We start from the raw sequence: 17,623 nt of genomic DNA, 5'->3' as shown, positions 1-17,623 counted from the left end.
GAGTTACATACCATTATACTGCAGCAGCCACTAGGGGGAGCTCACAGCAAGCAGATTAGTCATTGTATTCAATCGTGAACCTGTATGCAGTGTGCTCCCCCCTAGACAGAAAATTGTGTAACGTGCCAGGGATAAAATCCTGTCCACCACTAGGGGCAGCTCACTGCATACAGATTATACATAAAAGTCAATAGTAAAGAGTATATGGTGAGCTCCCCCTAGTGGTGGCTGCAGTAAGACAGAATATTATCATGTATCTCACAGGGGATTTGGAGCTATACATATATTGGTTTTATGAAGTGAACATTCAGTTAAAGGTTTGGCTGACTCCCATGATGTACACCAGATTGGTGCACTGCATTGTGGGAGATGTAGTGTTGTGAACAGTCTCCTTTGCAGCATTGTATAGGCACGGCCGGACGCAGCTCTGGGTGTGACTGGAGTGTTAGACGTGATCGGTACCTGCAGAGAAGGCTTTCCTAGAAGTCTCTTCAGTCTGACCTGCAGCAGAGACGCCCGATGCCTCGCTCATATGAACAGAACCTTTGTCTCCTTGAGTTCATTCTGTAGAGAGTCCCGGACTCGACGGACTGATGAAAACCTCTGACCTCCCGGAGGAGCCGAGACTTCTGTCACGTTCCACCTCCCCCTTCTCTGAGGCGGCCATGTTTGATGCTCCCCCCATAAACCTCTTGGTTACATCTGGATTGTATGGATTCTGAATGATAGATTGAATTCCTGAGTTTTTCAGAGGTTTGGGGGGGGGGGGGGGGGGTCGCTTCTCCCCCAATCACATCTCAAGAATCTTCGCTGTTCAGTCTCCGCCATCTTTACTGCGCAGCCCGCGGCCAGGAGGAATCCTTCAATCCGCCGCGGATCTCTTGCTGGTCCCGTCTGAAGGATTTCCCCGTGATGTAACGGTCAAGAAGATCGGTCACCGATTAATACTGCAGACTGAAATGGGGGCGTGTCAGTCTGGTTGCTAGGGATGAACTCACCTAGCAACCATCATGGCAATGGCGCCCGTCGTCCTCCTGTAACCCTTATGGTTACCCCCCGATACAGATGACCTGGTGGTGGGGAGGGTGGGGGTGGTAGTGCTGGTGGATCTGGGTTGCTGGGTTCGGTAAACGGATGCTGGCTGATCCTGACCTCAGGATGGGATCCCGGGAGCTGTGGTCTGTGATCGGATATATAGACATACGGGATGGGTAATCAGTACAATCCCTGTAACGGTCACCCCTGACGCCACGCCCACCGTTACCGCCATGGTCAACACTGTCACAAGGCGTCCGGGCAGACGCTCTTATTGCTGAACAGAAGAGCGGGACCCGTGATAACCCGAGGGGGCAGGGCACCCGAATATAAAAGGGGAGAGTTCCTTGTTTGGTCCTAGCGGCGGGGGAGGAGCCCCTGGGGTAACGGTACAGTGTGTGACAGGCAGTGCAAGGCTGGGTGTGCGGCTCTCTACCCCAGGCCGGGGGAGGGGAGAGATAAGAAATCGTCCACTAACACTGGTGTCCGTTGTGTGGGGCTGCGGGCGGTGAGCGGGGTCAGGAGGACTCTTCCAGGGCATTGACCACTTGTTCCAGGATATCAGGGCAATGATCTGCAATCTGCTGGAGGATGGCGTTGGCGAATTCCTGCAGTTCTGCGCTCTCCTGCTCACACTTCTCCAGCTCTTCGCTCAACTGAAAGGAGGAAATGGGCATAAGGTTAGGAAAGCGGGAAAGGGAGTGACATCATACATGATACATGACATCATACTCAGGAGGTGACATCATATACAGGCGGTGACCATACACAGTGGGTGACATCATACATGGTATGTGACATCATACTCAGGAGGTGACCTACACGGGAGTGACGTCATCCACGGGCGGTGACATCATCCACCGGAGGTAACATCATCCACGGGAGGTATCACCATACACAGGGGGTGACATACATGGTACGTGACATCATATTTAGGAGGTGACCTACACAGGAGTGACATCATACACGGGAGGTAACATCATACACGGGCAGTGACATCATACACGGGAGGTGTCATCATACACGGAAGGTGACATCATACACGGCAGTGACATCATACACTGGAGGTGACATCATACACGAGCAGTGACATCATACACGGGAGGTGTCATCATACACGGGCAGTGACATCATACACGGGAGGTGACATCATACACAGGGGGTGACATACATGGTACGTGACATGATATTTAGGAGGTGACCTACACGGGAGTGACATCATACACGGGAGGAGACTTGATACACGGGAGGTGACATCATACACTGGAGGTGACATCATACACTGGAATTGACATCATACACTGGAGGTGTCATCATACACGGGAGGTCTCATAATATGCAGGAGGCTTTATCATATGCAGGAGGTGAAGTCACAGACAGGAGAAAACATACACAGGAGGTGACATCATACTTATAATGGGAAGTGAAATCATCTACAGGAAGTGTAAATTAAAAGAAGGTGACATCATCTGTGGGAGGTGACATCATTAAAAGACAGTGGTAACATCTATGGGAAGTGACATCATTTATGGGGGTGGCAGTCTACAGGAATGTGACACCTACAGACTGACATCATTTAAATGGAGGTGACATCTACAGACCATGACATCATCATCATATGGGAGGTGGCAATCTACAGGAAGTGACGTCATTTAAGGGTAATGACATCTATGCGAGATCATCTGCTGGGTTCTTCGGGTTATGACCTGCATGGGAGGTGCTCTGCTGGGTTCTTCAGGTTATGACCTATATGGGAGGTGCTCTGCTGGGTTCTTCAGGTTATGACCTATATGGGAGGTGCTCTGCTGGGTTTTTCAGGTTATGACCTATATGGGAGGTGCTCTGCTGGGTTCTTTAGGTTATGACCTATATGGGAGGTACTCTGCTGGGTCCTTCAGGTTATGAACTGTATGGGAGGTGCTCTGCTGGGTTCTTCAGGTTATGCGTTATCTATGGGAGGTGCTCTGCTGGGTTCTTCAGGTTATGACCTATATGGGAGGTACTCTGCTGGGTCCTTCAGGTTATGAACTGTATGGGAGGTGCTCTGCTGGGTCCTTCAGGTTATGAACTGTATGGGAGGTGCTCTGCTGGGTTCTTCAGGTTATGCGTTATCTATGGGAGGTGCTCTGCTGGGTTCTTTGGTTTATGATCTGTATGGGAGGTGCTCTGCTGGGTTCTTTAGGTTATGACCTGCATGGGAGGTGCTCTGCTGGGTTCTTTAGGTTATGACCTGCATGGGAGGTGCTCTGCTGGATTCTTCGGGTTATGACCTGTATGGGAGGTGCTCTGCTGGGTTCTTCAGGTTATGAACTGTATGGGGAGGTGCTTTACTGGGTTCTTCAGGTTATGACCTGTATGGGGAGGTGCTTTGCTGGATTCTTCGGGTTATGACCTGTATGGGAGGTGCTCTGCTGGGTTCTTCAGGTTATGACCTGTATGGGAGGTGTTCTGCTGGGTTCTTCGGGTTATGACCTGTATGGGGAGGTGCTTTGCTGGGTTCTTCAGGTTATGACCTGTATGGGGAGGTGCTTTGCTGGGTTCTTCAGGTTATGACCTGTATGGGAGGTGCTCTGCTGGGTTCTTCAGGTTATGACCTGTATGGGAGGTCCTCTGCTGGGTTCTTCAGGTTATGACCTGTATGGGGAGGTCCTCTGCTGGGTTCTTCGGGTTATGACCTGTATGGGAGGTGCTCTGCTGGGTTCTTCGGGTTATGACCTGCATGGGAGGTAACTCTGCTGGGTTCTTCGGGTTATGACCTTTATGGGAGGTGCTCTGCTGGGTTCTTTAGGTTATGACCTGTATGGGAGGTGCTCTGCAGGGTTCTTCGGGTTATGACCTGCATGGGAGGTAACTCTGCTGGGTTCTTCGGGTTATGACCTTTATGGGAGGTACTCTGCTGGGTTCTTCAGGTTATGACCTGTATGGGAGGTGCTCTGCTGGGTTCTTCAGGTTATGACCTGTATGAGAGGTGCTCTGCAGGGTTCTTCGGGTTATGATCTGTATGGGAGGTGCTCTGCTGGGTTCTTCAGGTTATGCCTCATCTATGGGAGGTGCTCTGCTGGGTTCTTCAGGTTATGACCTGTATGAGAGGTGCTCTGCTGGGTTCTTCGGGTTATGACCTGTATGGGAGGTGCTCTGCTGGATTCTTCGGGTTATGACCTGTATGGGAGGTACTCTGCTGGATTCTTCGGGGTAATGACCTGTATGGGAGGTGCTCTGCTGCGTTCTTTGGGTTATGACCTGTATGGGAGGTGCTCTGCTGGATCCTTCGGGTTATGACCTGTATGGGAGGTGCTCTGCTGGGTTCTTCGGGTTATGACCTGTATGGGAGGTACTCTGCTGGGTTCTTCAGGTTATGAATAGTTTATTAGTCTATAGATCGCCATACTACACTGACACACTGTACCGGAACATGCTGAGAACATGGCGGAGCTGGTATTTTACCCTCCCTGGACTGCAGGTGGCTCTGGAGTCCCAGGGGGCACACACTTTATCAGAGCGGTCTATGGTCTCACCTCTTCGGCCGTCATCTTCTGCAGCCTCTGCTCCCACGCTGCCCGGTTGTCGTCCAGGTAGTAGGAGTCAGGTGGGCGGAGCGCTTGCAGGATCTGGGGGTCTCGGTCCTGGCACAGAGCAGTCAGATGCCCGATGTACAGTTTGAGTTTGCTGCGGTTCTGGTCGAGGTCTAAGAGGGGCTGGATCATCTAGGAGAGAAGAGAAGGGGTAAGATGGAGCCAGATAGGATGACACGAATCTCCCCTCCCCCAAGCATGTCCATCGTGGACCACCACCGCACCCAGTACAGCCTGCTCTGCCAGGCTAAGGCCTCAACTACACAGGATCCACCAATCACAACAGGAAGAAGTGAGACAGGGGCCACAACACAATGACATCAGAGGGACCACAACACAATGACATCACAGGGGCCACAACACAATGACATCACAGAGGCCACAACAATATGACATCAGAGGGGTCACAACACAATGACATCACAGGGGCCACAACAATATGACATCAGAGGGGTCACAACACAATGACATCACAGGGGCCACAACACTGACATCACAAGGGCCACAACAATATGACATCAGAGGGGTCACAACACAATGACATCACAGGGGCCACAACACAATGACATCACAAGGGCCACAACAATATGACATCAGAGGGGTCACAACACAATGACATCACAGGGGCCACAACACAATGACATCACAAGGGCCACAACAATATGACATCAGAGGGGTCACAACACAATGACATCACAGGGGCCACAAAACTGACATCACAGGGGCCACAACAATATGACATCAGAGGGGTCACAACACAATGACAGCACAGGGGCCACAACACAATGACATCAGAGGGGCCACAACACAATGACATCAGAGGGACAATGACATCACAGGGGGCACACCACTATGACATCACAGGGGGCACACCACTATGACATCACAGGGGCCACACCACTATGACATCACAGGTGCCACACTACTATGACATCACAGGGGCCACACCACTATGACATCACAGGTATATACCACTGTATATAGCAATGTCCTGTATACGGTATATACCATTGTATATAGTGCTGTCCTGTATACAGTATATACCACTGTATATACCAATGTCCTGTATACGACATATATACTGCTATCAGGTGTGAAGCAGCAGATACGGTATGGCAGTCACGCTCACAGACAGGCTGCGGCTGCCGGGTGACGGCTCTTGTCTTTGGCTCCTGTCAGCGCCGGATAAGGTGGATTTATGAGCAGTGATAGAAAGCAGAGAGAGCAGATAGCGAGACCCCCAGGGGCTTCACTGCACCGCCTGGAAAACTGACAGATAAGTCCCGATGTGACCGATAACCCTCCGCCCCCCCCCACTGCGAGATGTGACCGACCGCCCCAAAGTGGGGATCACTGCGAGATATGACCCCCCCCCCCCCCCAAAGTGGGGATCACCGCGAGATGTGACCGAACACCCCAAGGTGGGGATCACTGTGAGATGTGACCGAACACCCCAAGGTGGGGATCACTGTGAGATGTGACCGAACACCCCAAGGTGGGGATCACTGTGAGATGTGACCGAACACCCCAAGGTGGGGATCACTGCGAGATGTGACCGACCACACCACCAAAGTGGGGATCACCGCGAGATGTGACCGACCACACCACCAAAGTGGGGATCACCGCGAGATGTGACCGACCGCCCCAAAGTGGGGATCACTGCGAGATGTGAGCGACCACACCACCAAAGTGGGGATCACCGCGAGATGTGACCGACCGCCCCAAAGTGGGGATCACTGCGGGATGTGACCGACCGCCCCAAAGTAGGGATCACTGCGAGATGTGACTGAACGCCCCAAAGTGGGGATCACTGCGAGATGTGACCCAACGCCCTAAAGTCAGGATAACTGCGAGATATGACCCCCCCCCCCCCCCCCAAAGTAAAGATCACTGCGAGATGTGACCGAATGCTCCAAAGTGGGGATCACCGCGAGATGTGACCGGCCGCCCCAAGGTGGGGATCACTGCGAGATGTGACCCAAAGCCCCAAGGTGGGGATCACTGCGAGATGTGACCGAACACCCCAAGGTGGGGATCACTGTGAGATGTGACCGAACACCCCAAGGTGGGGATCACTGTGAGATGTGACCGAACACCCCAAGGTGGGGATCACTGCGAGATGTGACCGACCACACCACCAAAGTGGGGATCACCGCGAGATGTGACCGACCACACCACCAAAGTGGGGATCACCGCGAGATGTGACCGACCGCCCCAAAGTGGGGATCACTGCGAGATGTGAGCGACCACACCACCAAAGTGGGGATCACCGCGAGATGTGACCGACCGCCCCAAAGTGGGGATCACTGCGGGATGTGACCGACCGCCCCAAAGTAGGGATCACTGCGAGATGTGACTGAACGCCCCAAAGTGGGGATCACTGCGAGATGTGACCCAACGCCCTAAAGTCAGGATAACTGCGAGATATGACCCCCCCCCCCCCCCCCCAAAGTAAAGATCACTGCGAGATGTGACCGAATGCTCCAAAGTGGGGATCACCGCGAGATGTGACCGGCCGCCCCAAGGTGGGGATCACTGCGAGATGTGACCCAAAGCCCCAAGGTGGGGATCACTGCGAGATGTGACCCAACGCCCCAAAATGGGGATCACTGCGAATGTGACCGACCGCCCCAAAGTGGGGATCACTGCGAGATGTGACCGACCACACCACCAAAGTGGGGATCACTGCGAGATATGACCCCCCCCCAAAAGTAGGGATCACTGCGAGATGTGACCGACCGCCCCAAAGTGGGGATCACTGCGAGATGTGACCGACCACACCACCAAAGTGGGGATCACTGCGAGATGTGACCGACCGCCCCAAAGTGGGGATCACTGCGAGATATGGAGTTTGGTGGTGGTATCTCATGTCTGGGGGTCGCGGAGTCTCACTGGGGGAGGGGGGGGGATCTGATGTCTGGGGGTCTCGCTGCATTGGACGGGGGGGGGATCTGATGTCTGGGGGTCACGCTGCATAAGACAGGGGGTATTTGATGTCCTGGGGCTGCGCTGCATTAGGTGGGGGAGGGGGGTAGAATCTGGTGTCCGGGGGTCCCAAGGGCTGCGCTGGTCAGGTGGTGGTGGTGGTGGTGGTGGTGGTGGTGGGGGGGGGGGGGGGGGGGGGGGGGTTGTTGGCTGAGCTGCATTAGGCAGATGCATCTGATATCTGGGGGTCCCGGGGGTCTCGCTGTATTAGTCAGACAGATATTTCTTCCACATGACGCTCATGTCTCCCAGGAGCCTCTGTTCCTCATCCATCAGTCTGAACCTCAATACCGATGCCCCGTGTATGACACCCCAGGGGCCGCAGGGGATCAGCACATGTGGCCCCCGCTACACCCCCCCCCCCCACACACACACACACTCTTTAGGACACTACATCTCTGTCTCCAAGATCCCTGCAGTTCTGTTCCTCCCTGTTATCAGCCGGACTCGAGCCTATACCATATAATGGAGGATATATCAGAGCTCCCTATGGGGAAGGGGGACAGGGGTGTATGGGGATGCCCCCTGTACCCAGCGTGTGACCTTTTCCTGGGGGGCTAATCTTCTTATTCAGGGGGCAGATCCTGTGACAATGGGCAGATCAGAGATGTAATGGAGCGGGGCCGTGCCGCACACCCATCATCAGCGGGGTTAAGTCTGTGTCAGGCCAACGTCACTAAGGAAACCGTCGTCTCCCAAACCTTGTTAATAAAGATATTGAAAGGAGAGAACAAGTGTGAAGACAGGAGAGGGGGGCGAGGAGCTGAAGGTCTACAGGGGGCGATAAGGGCCATATTCCACCGGACGATTATCGTTCAGATTATCGTTAAATCGTTCGAATCTAAACGATAATCGTTTGGTTGCAGTTAACAATTAACGACCGAACGAGAAATCGTTGATCGCTTTATAAGACCTGGACCTATTTTTATCGTTGCTCGTTCTCAAAACGTTAGCAAATTGTTTGCATTGAATAAGACATCTTTAAGTCGTTCGCAATAGATACGAACGCAATAGCATATAAAATAAGGATGCCACCACCGCCATATACAATAAGGATGCCGCCATATACAATAAGGATGCCACCACCGCCATATACAATAAGGATGCCGCCACCGCCATATAAAATAAGGATGCCACCACCGCCATATACAATAAGGATGCCGCCACCGCCATATACAATAAGGATGCCACCACCGCCATATACAATAAGGATGCCGCCACCGCCATATACAATAAGGTTGCCGCCATCATATACAATAAGGATGCCGCCACCGCCATATACAATAAGGATGCCGCCACCACCATATACAATAAGGATGCCACCACCGCCATATACAATAAGGATGCCGCCACCGCCGTATACAATAAGGATGCCGCCACCGCCATATACAATAAGGATGCCACCACCGCCATATACAATAAGGATGCCACCGCCATATCCAATAAGGATGCCGCCACCGCCATATACAATAAGGATGCCGCCACCGCCATATACAATAAGGATGCCGCCACCGCCATATACAATAAGGATGCCACCGCCATATACAATAAGGATGCCACCACCGCCTTATACAATAAGGATGCCACCACCGCCATATTTAATAAGGATGCCGCCACCACCATATACAATAAGGATGCCGCCACCGCCATGTACAATAAGGATGCCACCACCATATACAATAAGGATGCCACCACCGCCGTATACAATAAGGATGCCGCCACCATATACAATAAGGATGCCGCTGCCATATACAATAAGGATGCCACCACCGCCATATACAATAAGGATGCCACCACCGCCATATACAATAAGGATGCCGCCACCGCCATATACAATGAGGATGCCACCACCACCACCATATACAAGAAGGATGCCACCACCGCCATATACAATAAGGATGCCGCCACCATATACAATAAGGATGCCGCCACCGCCATATACAATAAGGATGCCGCCACCGCCATATACAATAAGGATGCCACCACCGCCATATTTAATAAGGATGCCACCACCATATACAATAAGGATGCCACCACCGCCGTATACAATAAGGATGCCACCACCGCCATATACAATAAGGATGCCACCACCGCCATATTTAATAAGGATGCCACCACCATATACAATAAGGATGCCGCCACCGCCATATACAATAAGGATGCCGCCACCATATACAATAAGGATGCCGCCACCGCCATATACAATAAGGATGCCACCTCCGCCCTATACAATAAGGATGCCACCCCCAACATATACAATAAGGATGCCGCCACCGCCATATACAATAAGGATGCCGCCGCCACCATATATAATAAGGATGCCACCACCGCCATATACAATAAGGATGCAGCTGCCATATACAATAAGGATGCCGCCACCGCCATATACAATAAGGATGCCGCCACTGCCATATACAATAAGGATGCCGCCACTGCCATATACAATAAGGATGCCGCCGCCACCATATATAATAAGGATGCCACCTCCGCCATATACAATAAGGATGCCGCCACCGCCTTATACAATAAGGATGCCGCCACCGCCATATACAATGAGGATGCCACCGCCATATACAATAAGGATGCCACCACCGCCATATACAATAAGGATGCCGCCACCATATACAATAAGGATGCCGCCACCGCCATATACAATAAGGATGCCGCCACCGCCATATACAATAAGGATGCCGCCACCGTCATATACAATAAGGATGCCACCACCGCCATATTTAATAAGGATGCCACCACCATATACAATAAGGATGCCACCACCGCCGTATACAATAAGGATGCCACCACCGCCATATACAATAAGGATGCCACCACCACCACCATATACAATAAGGATGCCACCACCACCATATACAATAAGGATGCCACCACCACCATATACAATAAGGATGCCGCCACCATATACAATAAGGATGCCGCCACCATATACAATAAGGATGCCACCACCACCACCATATACAATAAGGATGCCACCACCACCATATACAATAAGGTTGCCACCACCATATACAATAAGGATGCCACCGCCACCGCCATATACAATAAGGATGCCGCCACCGCCATATACAATAAGGATGCCGCCACCGCCATATACAATAAGGATGCCACCACCACCACCATATACAATAAGGATGCCACCGCCACCGCCATATACAATAAGGATGCCACCACCACCATATACAATAAGGATGCCACCACCACCACCATATACAATAAGGATGCCGCCACCACCATATACAATAAGGATGCCACCACCATATACAATAAGGATGCCACCACCACCACCATATACAATAAGGATGCCACCGCCATATACAATAAGGATGCCACCACCGCCATATACAATAAGGATACCACCATTCCTCTCGGCACAGCTGAGGTTCTGGTACAGTGTATACTGGGATGTGTGTTGGTGATGAGGGGGTTAACCCTTCATGGTGGGGGATGTATTGGGGGGATGTATTTGGGGAATGTGCGGAGGAAGAGACGTCCACGATGCTCCTGAGAAGCCGCCAAGTGACACAAAGAGTGCAAGCATTTCCTCAGATGTGCGGCCAGCCGAGCCTCACCCCACACCGCGCCAGATCTGAGGGTCCGGCCGAGCCCCCAACGTCCCCTGTATACACCACTGTTATCTGCTGTGTACACTACAGGGGCCGCATCCCCGGCCAGAACCAACACAGGAGATCGGATGCGGAGTACTGCACACAGAACCAACACAGTCGCACAGGAGATCGGATACGGGGTATCACACTAGATCTGAGGGTCCAGCCAACCCCCCCCGCCTCCCCTGTATACACCGCTGTTATCTGCTGTGTACACTACAGGGACCACATCAACGTCCAGAACCAACACAGGAGATCGGATACGGGATACCACACACAAAACCAACACAGTCCCACAGGATTGGATACGGAGTACCACACACAGAACCAACACAATACCACAGGAGATCGGATTGGATACTCACAGTATCACAGACAGAAAAAGTTGATAAACTTTTCAAAAACTTTTCTTTGTGATCGAATAAAGTTTCTTCTCTTTAAATCCAGAAGCGGCAGCCGTGTCCCGAGGATGGGGGGGGCGCTGCGCCATCTCAGGGACGACCGTCGCTTGGCAACTAAATATTTAGGCGTCTGTGTGTTGTCAGGAACGTGCCAGGAGCCATGACGGGCAGAAGGAACTACACGATAAGGACGATGGGCAACACTTAACATGGCACCCGGGGGGGGGGGGGGGGTGGGGGGTCTCCGATAAGAGCGGTCTCATGAGGGGGGAATACAGCGCCATCATCCTGTGATGGGCAGCACAGCCACCTCCATGACCTCCGCACACACTGACGTCACATCTGTCAGCTGTGTCCTCCGGATTGGTTTATGTTGCTGCCATTGAAAGTGAAGAGTGATCAGCAACCTGTAGGAAAACTACAACTCCCAGCGTGCCCAGACAGGTAGTACAGGTTGGTAAGAGCTGAATGGTCTGATACACTGTAACAAACCCTCAGATGTACTCTGCCCACAGCTGAGGGTTTGTTACAATGTGCTGTGCCCGCTGAGGGCAGGAAGGGGTTATGGGCTCCGCCATGCGGTGACAATGCATGAATAGGCTGCAGCTATGTGGCGGTGGTGGCAGCGGAGGAGGCGCGGCAGGTTCCCATAGACGTCCCAGGTGCGGAGTCCGCAGCATTCCTCTCATTACATGCTCTGTGAATTCTCCAACATCAACAGGAGGGGGGGTGGAGACCCCCAGAATAGCGGATTAAACCCTGATTAACCCCCTTCACCTTTCGCTTTCAGCTCCGGAGAACAAAGCGTTACTTTCATGATGTAATTGCGCTGGGGGGGGGGTTAGTTTTTTTATCCACTTGATGGAATCTTCAAACTTCACCAAAGAAAGTGACAAGAGGCTGAAGGGGGCGGGAAATCCTCAGCATCTAAGCGAGACCCCCAGGGATCAACACCTCCCCGTGCTGCTGCAGAACTACAAGTCCCATCATACCCCAACCCACAACGGGGGTTGTAGTTTAGCAGGTGGAACCCGCTAGAAGTGATCTAGGTGGGTAAAGTCTGGGGTTACATGTGCAAAGCTTATATATTCCAAGAGAACAGCGCCCCCTGTGGCCAATCTCATCAGCGCAAAGGCTTTGACTTATTAACAATGACTGTAATAACATTGGAGCAAATATTTAAATAAAAAAATAATAATAATTAGAATAAAAATATAAATAATAAAATATTGACTTATGACAATGACTATTAGGCTATGACTGCAAAAACGGCCGTACTTTGTACGAAAAGACACACTGCCTTATCTTCTATGGGATCCCGTCCGGAGCATATACACATAGTACATATATACATACACATGGTATACGCTCCGGCCAGGATCCCAAGCGACAAATGACATGTCAGTTTTTGCGGCCGCTATTAATTGAATAGTGTCCATAGGAAACCGTGTCACTGCACACTATGAAGCGAGCGGATCCGGCCGCAAGCTTCATAGTGAGCTATGGGGAGTTCTGATGCAGGCGCGCGCTAATGCGCCCGCATCAGAACTCTACGGCCATAAAGATCACACGGCCGGTACGGCAGTACCGGCCGTGTGATCTTTATGGCCGTAGAGTTCTGATGATCTTTGCAGAGACCGGCCAATACGGCCGGTAAAATACGCCGTGTGAACATGGCCTCATAATATAATATTAAAATAAATAAGAAAAACAACATTAAAATATATAAAATATTAATATAAATAAAACTAAAATAAATAATAACTATAAATAATATAAATTAAATTTAATTATAAAACAGTAAAAATAAATACTGACTATAATTTTAAGTAAGTATTAAAATACAATTAAATTATACTAATAAATATACATACAATTGATAATAATTATACATAAAATAGGAAAAATAATTCTTGACTTATAAACAATGGAAACATCTGGAGGAAGAGGCGCTATGTCGCCCCCATCTCCTGCTGGCCCTACTTGGCATTACAGTCAGGAAACATTACCAGCTAAGTGCATTGTGGGTAAGAGATGATAGTACAGGAGGACACATCACAGCGGGCACATGCCAGGGACGGGCAGGGGTGACATGCAGACAGACACATGCAGGACAGCAATGACTACAGATTCAGGACGAAGCCAGTAGAGAGTTCTCACCGTTCTGAACAAAATGGCTGACCTAATCATCTCATTGGTTATGCCCAAATACCCTCCTCATCATCCTGGCGGGTAAGAGATGATGAGGGCAGAAAGGGCATCAGAGAGCAGCGTGAGGAATGAAACAAAGAGCGGGTTAGTTGTTATACAGACAGAATACATAGGGTTAGAGAGAGCGTCCAATCTGCTTACAATCATATCTGACATAACATGGCCTCTCCCCTGACCTCAGTTTGGGTGTGGGGGCTTTGCAGCTCGGATGCATGGAAGTCAATGAAGCTGAACTGTAATACCACACACAGCCTAAGGACAGGGGTGGCGCTCTGTTTGCAAGAAAGAAATTCCACATACCCCCTATACTGTATCATCAGCCTGTGCACCCACCATCCACCCTGACATGTTCAATCTGATTGGATGCAGAGGGCTCACTGGCTAACGTTGCCAGAGGGCGGAATATATTTAGGAGATTCAGGGTCCTTTTACACAGACAGATTTTTGAAGCCAAAACCAGGAAGAGACTATAACCAGACTGATATTTCTCCTCCTTTCAGATCCATTCCTGGCTTTGGCTTCAAACATCTGTCAGATAAATCTGTCAGTAGAAAAGGACCCTTACCTGTAAAAAGTCACATGATGACATCACAATATGTTGCATCATGCGGCCGCTGCAGTTAAAGTGGCAGCATGGTGCAACCAATCTGTCCGCCATATTACACACACAGTGTCGGGCTCATTGAGCTATAGGTGAGGGGTCTCATGTATGCGAGTATTGAGGGGGGTTGGATACCACTATGTCCCATACAACGGCCTACCTGATCGGGGGAGGGCTTGTGGTTGGTTTGGTTGGACTGGGCAGACGTCTTCAGGTGGTCGGCTTCGTAGTTGTCGGCCATCAGTTTCATCCTGTTCTGGGTCTGTAAACAGATAGAGAAACACATTATAAATATAGTATATAGCTACAATACAGGGTGACCTGATCCTGGACGGTAAAGGGTCAACAGCGCCGGCGGCCCTCAGAGCTGCAGCTTGTCCCCCCCCCCCCCCCACACTCCGAAACACTAAAGGGGTCACCCAGCCACAACAAGTACAAGGGTTACCAGCTGAATACATACGTGGGACATCAGAGCGGAGCAGATGTGCGGCACGCAGGGGGCCGCTGACACAGCAACGTGACCCCCGGGGGCCGGGAAATATTACTCAGGGGCCAAACTATTTACACTTGGGCTTGTAAGTCACGGTCAGAACAAGAGACCGAGAACAGGAAACAATTCACTGATCCCAAGGAGAGCGGAGACCATCCCGAGTGTTCATGTGCCAGGAGCGGGGGACAGCGAAACAAGGACAAAGTGGTAGGAGGGCGCCGGATACAGGAAGAGTCTGGACGCTGTATACATAACTTATCCTGATGATCCTCCAGAGCTGCACTCACTATTCTGCTGGTGGGGTCACTGTGTACATACATTACTGATCCTGAGTTACATCCTGTATTATACCCCAGAGCTGCACTCACTATTCTGCTGGTGGGGTCACTGTGTACATACATTACATTACTGATCCTGAGTTACATTCTGTATTATACTCCAGAGCTGCACTCACTATTCTGCTGGTGGGGTCACTGTGTACATACATTACATTACTGATCCTAAGTTACATCCTGTATTAAACCCCAGAGCTGCACTCACTATTCTGCTGGTGGGGTCACTGTGTACATACATTACATTACTGATCCTAAGTTACATCCTGTATTAAACCCCAGAGCTGCACTCACTATTCTGCTGGTGGGGTCACTGTGTACATACATTACATTACTGATCCTAAGTTACATCCTGTATTAAACCCCAGAGCTGCACTCACTATTCTGCTGGTGGGGTCACTGTGTACATACATTACATTACTGATCCTGAGTTACATCCTGTATTATACTCCAGAGCTGCACTCACTATTCTGCTGGTGAGGTCACTGTGTACATACATTACATTACTAATCCTGAGTTACATCCTGTATTATACTCCAGAGCTGCACTCACTATTCTGCTGGTGGGGTCACTGTGTACATACATTACTGACCCTGTATTATACTCCAGAGCTGCACTCACTATTCTGCTGGTGGGGTCACTGTGTACATACATTACTCATCCTGAGTTACATCCTGTATTATACCCCAGAGCTGCACTCACTGTTCTGCTGGTGGTTAGTCATGTATCACTTGGTCTCTGGTATTCTGGAGGAGCTGTCACCTGACAATGTGGCTGATGGTGGGAGCGCAGCTCTTGAGGGGGCACTACAGGCACCAGCAGCACAGTGTGAGGCATGCCACCCTGGCTCCCCCTCATTCCTGGACTCTTAGGTCACACCTGGGGATTATTTATTCTGCCTCTTGTCTGGATGGAGGAATCTCAGAGTGAGCGGCCGTTGTTGGACGGTTATGTCTCGTCTGACGCCACATTCCTCAGTGACATCTAGAACATTCTAAGAATCCTTCTATCCAGTTCCTGCTCCTGGGAAAGCGGGGTGATCGTGCACAGAGCCCCCACCCAGCTTTCCCGAGACTCAGTACAAGTGTGTGTTTACTACTGTAAAGGGACTACAAGTCCCAGCATCCCCCAGGATGGCGGCTGCCACTGACCCCGCAGCTGCCAAAATCATTGATGATTCATTTGGAAATTTCTACAGGAAAATAAGAATCCTTCCAGGGTCCGCACAGAGTGACAGAGTGATAGAAAGCAGACCTCTTCTCCCCCCTCTCCGGGGACCTGCAATGGTCCGACCCGTGTGACTTATGGTGACACAACATTGGCTTATGCGGAGTGTACCACATGGGGGGGGGGGGGGGGAATGGGCTTTGTTATAGTCACATAGGGTGGTCTGATAAGGAGACAATGGAAAGTTTGACCACCAGTGGGCGGGGCAATGTGACAGGCAGTGGGCGGGGCCTATAATTTTGCTCTTTGATCAGATGGCAGATGTGGAAGTGCAGTGAGTGGCTGGGAGTGTTTCCATGTGATGTCATCATCAGGTCTGCGGAGTATCACACACCCTGCGCCTCTCATCCCATCATCCCTGCCAGGACCCTGATTTATGGACTGCCTCCCCGGGGGCCGCAGACACCCTGCCAGGAGTGGCCACCGCGCTGAGGGGGGCGCTAACGTGTAAAGTGTCAGCTCTGCTGCCCAATGTGTCACCACAGGAACCCCAGCCGGGCGATCATCGAGATGTCGGACCCCTGTTACTGCTTTGCAACAGCCAGAAAGCAACATGTTGGGATGGGAGTTGTAGCTTTGCAACAGCTGGAAAGCAATAAGTTGATATGGGAGTTGTATTTTTGCAACAGCTGGAAAGCAATAAGTTGGTATGGGAGTTGTATTTTTGCAACAGCTGGAAAGCAATAAGTTGGTATGGGAATTGCCTTTCCTTAACCTGAACCTCTAGAGCAGAAGAGTCTGGTTTCTGCAGCAGCAGTGTGAGTGCAGCTCTGGGGTCTCACCTGCTGCTTCAGCTGCTGCACCAGCCGGTCCTTCTCCCTCTTCAGCGAGGCCACCTCCTCCTGCGTCTTCTTCTTACGGGATGAGGAGAGCTCCAGCAGCGCAATGTTGGCGTCTTTCTCGCTGATGGCGGCGAGCAGAGCTTCCTGCCTGTGAGGAGAGAGAGGCGGAGAGGTGAGTGTGCGACCCCATGATACACCTGTACTGCCACTCCTGAAATACTCTGTGCTGCTGGTAACTCTGACCTCACTGTCAGCAGCCCAGGTTACCGTCCCCTCCTGAAATACTCTGTGCTGCTGGTAACTGTCCTCACTGTCAGCAGCCCAGGTTACTGTGCCCTCCTGAAATATTCTGTGCTGCTGGTAACTC

The 17,623-nt window shown here is 51.1% G+C and overlaps 1 protein-coding gene across 5 annotated transcripts in view; it reads right to left on the bottom strand.

Moving 5' to 3' along the window:
- Window positions 1–761: 761 nt before the first annotated feature.
- Window positions 762–17,623, bottom strand: part of ERC1 (ELKS/RAB6-interacting/CAST family member 1) — an 86,168-nt gene continuing 69,306 nt past the window's right edge. For all 5 annotated transcript variants that reach the window (XM_069965077.1, XM_069965113.1, XM_069965105.1 and 2 more), the window contains 4 exons: window positions 17,257–17,404; window positions 14,586–14,687; window positions 4,551–4,739; window positions 762–1,691 (listed from right to left, as the gene is read on the bottom strand). In XM_069965077.1, coding sequence (XP_069821178.1) covers window positions 1,554–1,691; window positions 4,551–4,739; window positions 14,586–14,687; window positions 17,257–17,404 — 577 coding nt within the window. In that variant the 3' untranslated portion in view covers window positions 762–1,553. The remainder of the gene's footprint in view (window positions 1,692–4,550; window positions 4,740–14,585; window positions 14,688–17,256; window positions 17,405–17,623) is intronic.

This window comes from Dendropsophus ebraccatus, chromosome 1, assembly GCF_027789765.1.
Source record: "Dendropsophus ebraccatus isolate aDenEbr1 chromosome 1, aDenEbr1.pat, whole genome shotgun sequence".
Taxonomy (NCBI): Eukaryota; Metazoa; Chordata; class Amphibia; order Anura; family Hylidae; genus Dendropsophus; species Dendropsophus ebraccatus.
Note: the sequence above shows the minus strand (reverse complement) of the source record. Positions and strands in the feature narration are given on the sequence as shown.